The sequence below is a fragment of the Etheostoma cragini genome, chromosome 10 (genome assembly GCF_013103735.1).
Source record: "Etheostoma cragini isolate CJK2018 chromosome 10, CSU_Ecrag_1.0, whole genome shotgun sequence".
Taxonomy (NCBI): domain Eukaryota; kingdom Metazoa; phylum Chordata; class Actinopteri; order Perciformes; family Percidae; genus Etheostoma; species Etheostoma cragini.
In genome coordinates this window covers 14,419,475-14,427,806 of record NC_048416.1, presented here as the reverse complement: position 1 = coordinate 14,427,806, position 8,332 = coordinate 14,419,475, and the positions used below count along the sequence as shown (strand labels likewise).

The window sequence follows — 8,332 nt, the reverse complement described above, 5'->3', positions numbered from 1 at the left end:
TCTTATCAGTTGTTCGCCTTTTGCTGATCATCAGTGTTAGCAACCAACTCAGATTAGTGGTCAAGAGGGGTAAATGATGTATTAAATGAGGGCAAGCAGGTTATGGCTAGTAAGAATTTTTCTTCTGTCTGTAAATTGGACCCTTGGGCCCTATGCGGTTCCGCTAGTGAGCCACACGGGGCGCAGCTGCTCACACAGGCCGGGACACTTGACGGGATATTCAAAGTTTAGGCAATGCTTGCAGCACATCGGGGATCAGCGGAGGGGAGAGTTGAACAGTAGTTTTCATACCAGAGAGCGCCTCCAAGTTGCATTAAAAAATGAAGAGTTGGGATAAAGCAGCTTGTCCGTTAATTTCACTGCATTTTCGTGTCGATGCGAGCTGTCAGCGGGCCTGTCAGTCAGTCTGTCTGAAGCACGGCCAGCGCTCTCTGAAAAATCCTCTCATCTACACAGGAGAGACACACAGCCAGTGTGTGGGCGCCCGGTGCCCGGTTTGTGTGTATGTGTGTGTGAGCGTGTAGAGAGTCTGGGAGTTGTCAGAGCAGGCAAAGAAACGGGGAGCACGCACAATGTGAGAGTGGAGTTGAGAGAAAGAGACATAGGAGGAAAGAGAGGAGGAGAGTTGAGTTGGAGTGTGTGTGTGGGAGAGAGAGAGAGAGAGAGAGAGAGAGAGAGCGCGCGCGAGAGAGAGAGAGAGAGAGAGAGAAAGAGAGACCTCGGCGGAGAGCAAGAGAGAGAGAGAGGGGAGGAGAGCTCCGTCTCTCCCGGTGCACTTGGCAGTCTAGTTGCGGGCTGCTGTGCTGTTGCTGTCGTGGCGTGGCTGGTCGCGCCAGGCGGGGAACTTCACCACACTGGAGCCCGGAGTCCCACTCTCTCACCTGCGCAGTTCGGAGCTGCCATGGGTCTCTCGCCTGGATTTACTGTCCTAATTATTCTACCGGCCTTTCTGCTGCACACCAGCGGCCTTTACATCGCCAGTAGCGTTGGTACGTACAGTAGACCTACAGTTTTAAACGTGGTCAGTGTTTATGTTGTTTTACGTATCTGCTGATCTCTTATCAGCGGGACTGCACGGGGCTCTCCATGCGCTCACTGGAAGTCTGGAGCTCAGCGTAGCTCGGCAAAAACACTATCCAGTTTCCTTCTTGTGTCTAATTTTTGGCATGCTTTTGCAGTTTTTGAAAACAACAGTGTAGGACGCGTTTGCAACTTCTGTGCGTCCTGCTGTGTTTGCAGGGTGTTTCTGGAAGTCCCTCAGCGGTGCAAGCAGTGTTGTGATATGCTTTCTCCAACCAGGGGATAATGTTGTCTGGGGTGTAAAGGGGCATCAGATGCGCCGGTTTACTGTCGGATTTTGCAGGGAAGTAGCCCAACATTATCAGATTTTGCCGCTGTCGCATTTATCGATCTGTCACAGAACGCAGGAGTCGGATGTCGGCCTATCGATCACACTATTATCAAATCATTCCTCTGGCATGGAGGCTCAGGACACACTAACAGTGTTTTGGGATTTATCATTCAGCAAACTTTTACAAAAAAATAATAATACTAAGTGCACCTGAGGACCACATAGACTATGAGATGATAGCATAACTGTCTTTGACTCTGATGGCATTGACACCTTAAAGTGGCCTTAGGGGTGTGTGTGTGTGTGTGTGTGTGTGTGTGTGTGTGTGTGTGTGTGTGTGTGTGTGTGTGTGTGTGTGTGCGCACGCAGGGAGCATTTCTCAGGTTGCCTAAAAAATGCACCAGTGTTGTCCCAGTCAGTGAAATGTCCCTAATCCAAGTCAATGTCAGAGGCATGAACTGTCTTTAGGTGTCATCACTCACAGTGCATCCATTAGTATGTAGTTAATTTACAATAATGATAATTTAACATTATGATGATTATAGAAGAAATGATTGCAAAATACATTACAGTGTGCATCATATAGAAAGCGCTTAATAAGAGGGTTTGGTTTTCCTTTTTTTATTCAGTCAGTGTCGAGGTTATAGAAATCACTGTCCTCGATCGAGCAGCCTGACAGAGAGAAAACAGCGTGAGAACGCCGCAATTAGCACCTTGATCTTGTACTGGCTTTCCTGTTGGCGGTAGAAGGGCACAGAAGGTGTCAGAAGCGCAGCGCGCACTGCTGAGGCTGCCGTTTGCAAACGCACAGTGCCGTGCACCGGGGTCGCCTCTGGGTTCATGGGTGGGGCTCTGTGTGTGTGTGTGTGTGTGTGTGTGTGTGTGTGTGTGTGTGTGTGTCCGACTGAATAAACACACACCTGAAGGAGGTCCTGCAGTGAACGAAGGTGTATTGGCATTGCCAGTGAATAGGCATATTGACCTGAGGGCTGAGCTCCATGGGCTTTCACTGTATTTTGTATCTCCATCTTTACTGCTATTGAATTACACAAAGTGTGTTTGTGTGTGTGTGTGTGTGTGTGTGTGTGTGTGTGTGGACTGTACTGAGGTTACTTTTAGAGAGAGTGTGTGAGTAAAAGGTTAACGCTTTTATTTCTTTTATTAATTATTATGATTCAGAATAAAGAATTCCATGGCACGCTTGACAGTTTTCTAATCCCTTATTTTACCTTCCACGTCTTTTTTCTTTCTCCTATTCACACTGCACACATGACTCCCCATTTTCTCAACTGTTTATCCGGCCCACTTTTTCCATGACATTTCCTCCTCTCCATGCTGTGGTTTCTTTTTGTTATCTTCAATCTTTGATTGTCTTCCTTCTCATCCTTTTCCACATTTTCATAACCATTTTTCCCTCTTGCACCTGTCCTTGCCTCATGTTCTCCTCTCTCCTCTCCCCCATCATCCCCTCTCTCTCTCCCCTTAACTGTCCTGTTCCCAGACTCCCTGCAGCATGTCCTGGGGGAGTATGGACTGGTGAGGCCGATCAGTGTGGACGCAGAGGGCCGCTTCCTGTCACACGCCGTCTCAGCTGGCCGAATGGCAGGAGGGCAGTCCCGTAGGCGCCGGAAGAGGGAGGTAGGAGTAGGCAATGATGAGTGGGAAGGACCAAAAGGAGAGCCTGCGGCCTTTCGGGAAAGGCTTTACTACAATGTTACCATCTTCGGCCGGGAGTTCCACCTGCGCTTGCGCCACAATGCCAGGCTGGTGGCCCCCGGAGCCAAGATGGAGTGGCATGATGACAGCGACAGCGCCCAGCACTCTGAGCCACTGCACGATGAATGCTTGTACGTGGGGGACATCACAGACACACCAGGAGCCACTGTGGCTATCAGCAACTGTGACGGCCTGGTGAGTGAACAAACCTGTGTTAACTCTTATCTGTCTAACTGCTCAAATGTTTACTGAGCTCGCTGTGAAGATGCCTGTGGACAGAGGGCCACGAGCTGACACAAGAGAGCAGATAATGGATGTCTAAGTTTGTAGGGGAGCTCTTTGTTTGAAAAAGGTTGATATGAAATTTTAACATATTAACAAAAGCAATAGATTTTTGCCCCTCGCCCCCTTCTCTGTCCCTGGTGAGTCTTTCTGGTTGACCCCATAGCTCAGAGGTTGTAATAGGGTCAAACGTATGATTTACACTGCTTTTCTCCTCTGAACTGGTTGTAACACCAAGCCTGCCATGAAAAATGCCTGAGTCACGTTTTCATCCCTCTGTCCTCTGCCCCTTTTAGTTTGCTCAAGTAAAAGGAGGAATGGAATATTAAAGCAGTACACTGATATTTCACAGATAACCTCAATATGTATGATATGTCAGCACAATGCTTTTAGAATAACATTTAGCTGGCTTGTAATGCTCACTATATACCGAGGATGAAGCCTTGTACAAATAGCAGACACTACATCAGCATTGGAATTGAAGCTGCCACCATATAATATTTTGGTTGCACAACAGTTGCTGAAATAGCCTGAATTGTAAATGCTTTTAATAGAGCTGACGATGAATAGAGGAAAAGAGATGGCAAACAGTTGGTGAATGGCTGTCTGCAAGGGAGAGAAGTGAGAGAAAGATCGTGTGAAGATTGTGCACAGGAACTGCTGCGATGAGAGGATGTAGAAAGATGGAGACCAGTGCCCAGAGGATGAGGTGTAAGGGACAAGTACAAAAGATAAGCCTTGGGGCAGGGGAAAAAATGAAATAGGAGTAGAAATGGGCAAAGCTTGTGTACTGGGAACGATGAGATTGGGGGGGAGGAGTTCCCCTCATTAGGAAGTGTTCATTAGTTAGCCAGATCAGCCCGCCACTGGAGCTGAGTAGCAGCGACTGGATCCGTTTAGGGTTGAGGACACAGGGGACTGAGCAAGCAGCTGAGAGAACAGGCAGGGAGCCAGGACAGCACAGGCCTGACATGCCCACTTAGCCTGACACCAGCCAGCAGCAACTCACTGCTACTGCTGCTCGCGCCGGCCCGTCATTCTGCCATTCTATTGGCAATTCCTAGGAAAGGTGGCTGTCAAAGTGTAGTTGTTAAATAAATAAATTAAACATTACCAGTTAGCACCTAAGTGGCTGAATGCACTGCCAAGATTTAAAAGGATGGGGTCGCATGTTTCTATGTCTGTCTGCCATATAATAATCCTCACATGCCCATGTGTACGTTGAAACAGTGTTTGTTAACTCTAATAATTGTTGTGTTACAATTAGGTCCTCATTTTGTTTGTATCATGCACATGCACAAGGATGGATATGTATGCACAAGAGCTTGTGGGCAACGCAATGCACAGTATTGCTGCCAGTTTTACACTATTCCACTGTTGGACAATTGGTGGTGGTAATGTAGCAGAAGACTGCAAGTTTTATGATGAAGTAAATGCATTTAACACAGCTGTCAGGCCTCAAGGATTCACACAATACATTTTGGTGAATAATACTGAATGTTTACATAACTTCACAGGGCACCTTAAGTGCAGTCAAAGCTACTATAAAACTTTAGCAATCCAAGTTAGATGAATCAAGTGGAGTTATGGTCTGAATGACGTACAAAATGACGTCTTTTTTTTTTTACAGTCCCTCCACCACAGTTCAGCAAGAAAACATTAAACGATGACACATAAGGAATTTTATTTGAAAAAGAACGTGATATATGAAAATAGTCCCTTTATCTAACTCAGACTGCTGATGTATTTATACTGGCTCCAGCTAAATTCCTGCTGGATAAGGACTGAGGATGTTGTCCCCCAACGCTTACATTAAAGATTCATTAGAAAGGGATCTCTTCAGGGCTCGTATGGACAGAAGGAATTATGAGCATGTGAGTGCTGTGAACAATGTGAATATATCCTTTAAAATCATGTTTGTTGAGGCGGTTTAGAATCGGACTTGTTAAAATTGCTGAGGACTAAAAGAATGCCGTTAACAATGAAATTGTATTGGACAAATTATTCATCAGTGCTGGAATCGCCACACCAAAAAGTCAAAAAAGGAAAAGCCCTTTTCATATAATCACATTAGTGCTGTCCACTTATATTTAATTTGTTTCTCCGTGCCTCTGAGCAATTCCTGTCATTACTAATCAATTCTTACAACCTCCTCAGGCAAGCCAAGAAATTAGGGATGCACCGATTCCAGGATTCGGTTCCGGATTTGGCTGAGTATTGTTTTTTTTGGAAGGGTTTGGTTTCTGCCGAACCTTAGAACCTTTTCCAACCGAACCCTACGCTTGCACTACGAGCACTACGCTGGTCGCCGTTTGTTACGGGAATGTGTTTACGTAGGTGGACCGTTCAATGCAGTAGGCTGTGAGAAAGTGAAAATGGAACTTGTGATCAGAAAAAGTGTTCTTTGGCAGTATTTTTAGTCAAAAAACGTATTTCAAGTTGAGCTACATGATCAGTTTGCAATGCCGATTTGTCTCGTGGTGACAAGGAACCTAAATATTACACAACATTGCCACTGTTAAAACGTTTGCGCATGAAATATCCAAAAGAATACAAAGTGTGCATTAAGGACTCTACAGACAGCAGCCAAAATTCAGCAACTTGAGGTACTGCAAAGGAAGGACAGTGACCGCTGTTAACCAGACAGTGCCTCTGCCGGGCTCTCAGCTGTTCTCTCGGTGAATGAGTGTCCTTACCGTCTGAACTGCCAGCTGCTGCTCGTTAGTTAACGTTAGCTTTGTAACTTCACCCACCCAACATGCCTTCATCATACACTGGTTAGCAAAAATCTGGCAATAGCGATGTGCTTTCCTTAAAAGAGCATATGAATTCCACATTAGGTTGTTGCATGTAACTATTTTAAAAGCCGCGGACGGGCGTAGCCCAAAATTCTGGGCCCTGTAGAAAGGCATTTTCAATGGGCCCCCTTCCCATCCATGCGTCTTTTTGGGCCCTCCTCACATGAGGGCCCTGGGTACTGAGTCCCTTTTTTCCCCCTCAGTCCGACACCCCTGGTCATAGACGTTGTTTACTACATTAATGTGTTTACTGTGTTTATGGACTGAGGATGGGAGTAGAATTCGGTACTCGAATTTGGCAGGATCTTAACCAGTGGATTCGGTATTCCACATACCCCAAAAATCTGGATTCGGTGCATCCCCACAAGAAATATAGCCAAGCTCTGTCAGGTTCTACCAAAGCTCTGCCTGCATCTGCTTTTTTATACCCAGCGGAGCCCGCTCTGCCCTGCTGTGCCCACTTCCTCCGTGACCCAGCCACCTGGTTAGACCCTTTTCTGCCCTGCGTTGCCTTTTACAGCCAAGAACCTCTTGCTGGCTATGATCCAAGGTGTGTGATGAGGGGAAGGAGGAAGAGAGCCAAGACGGGGGCAGATAGGGTTCAAACCAAAATACAAGAAAATAATAATAAAGAGGCAAAGGAGGGAAGATGAAGAGGGCAAAGAAAACTTTTGAATTGACTAATGACCTTTGGAGGGAATTGGATTTCTGTGAACAGAAGCTGTGATTAGTTGGTTAGTTCTCTGGACGGTTGAGGGGAGGCAGCACACTGTACAGTATGGTGTGTGTGTGTGTGTGTGTGTGCATGCGTAGGACTTATGTGGAATGTTAAGTGTCAGCATAGTGGCTTTTCATTTTTCTAGAAGAGACAGAGATATAGTGATGGGAGTTATGGCTATTATACCGTATTTCTCCACGCTATATAATTCTGTCGCGGTGACGTGCTATTAGGGACTGTCACACTGTACAAAGGGTGCTTACAAAGTCTGATGCCAGGAATGCAATGACTTTCACTTTGGAAGTTCATTTATTTTCATCAAATAAATCAGAGCCTCTTGTGTATATATATATATATATATATATTTTTTTTATTTTTTATTTTCTATGAAAGTCAGTAAGGCGGCTGTTTATGAGCATTGTTTACTAGAGCATAGTCAGAGCAAGTTCTCTGTCATGATTTCATTGTTCAAGTGGTTTTATCATTTATGTTGCCACAAACACACAGAGATTCTGTTGAGTGATTAGTATTTTGTGACCATTTCTAAACTCTGAATGCTCAGCATGCACCAATGTGACCCAGCAAGAGTTAAAACAGAGAAAGAAGGACAGAAAGAAGGAAAGAAAGAAAGAAAGAAAGAAAAAGAAAATAATCATGAATAGACCATCTTCAGAAAAAATGCAATGAGTTAAATTGAAAGTATGAATAGACAGAAGGTAGTCTCGTTTTGCCAGACCTACCTCCACAGCGCTGCGGAGTAGGGTCTGGCTAGTCCGCATAACATTCCACTGGTTTATTGGCATTTCTTTAAACCAATCACAATCGTCTTGGGTGGCGCTAAGAGCCAGATGGAGCAACGGTGCCGCTGCAAAATAGCCTCTGGAAGGAACCTGTTTGGGTGGAACATGTGTACGTTCAAAGGTTGTTTTAGTCGTGCACCAGAAAACTCAGATTGGAAAGATAGTCTACCTAGCCGTCTGGATTTACCCTGCAGAGATCTGAGGACCAGTTAACCATAGTGCCCATAAATCGAGCAGAGCTTAGAATGCCAACACAAAGAAAAGGGAGGGACATCCGGCTGATTTTCCAGTGGCACCGGAACTACACCGTAAATGAAACATCGGTGATATAGATTAGATCGGGGTGTAATTTCACATTTTTTCTATCATAGTGGCTACCTTATCAATAGTAAGCTTATCGTCAATGTGTTAATATTTTTTCACAAATAGACCAATTTATATTTAATTCATATTATTGTATATGTTTATGTGTTGACATATTTACATTTTTGACAGAAGATACTTAAAAAAAAAACAGACAGAAGGTAATAGAGTAAAATAATTTCTAAAAGTTTTAAGAATCACCATCTTCCACCAACATCTACTTAACCTTCAAACCATAAACACATCTAGATATCTGTCTCTAGTGTGAGGAGCCTGTTTTCCAGATGGGCCACAGCACCCCTTA

General features: G+C 45.0%; 1 protein-coding gene across 2 annotated transcripts in view; it reads left to right on the top strand.

Annotated features, from left to right (window-relative positions):
* The first annotated feature begins 698 nt into the window (after nucleotides 1–698).
* LOC117952083 (A disintegrin and metalloproteinase with thrombospondin motifs 2-like) overlaps nucleotides 699–8,332 on the top strand; it is a 104,539-nt gene continuing 96,905 nt past the window's right edge. Inside the window, exons 1-2 of one of the 2 annotated variants that reach the window (XM_034884182.1) lie at nucleotides 699–989; nucleotides 2,853–3,262. In XM_034884182.1, coding sequence (XP_034740073.1) covers nucleotides 902–989; nucleotides 2,853–3,262 — 498 coding nt within the window. In that variant the 5' untranslated portion in view covers nucleotides 699–901. The remainder of the gene's footprint in view (nucleotides 990–2,852; nucleotides 3,263–8,332) is intronic. The other variant, XM_034884181.1, reaches the window with a different exon arrangement.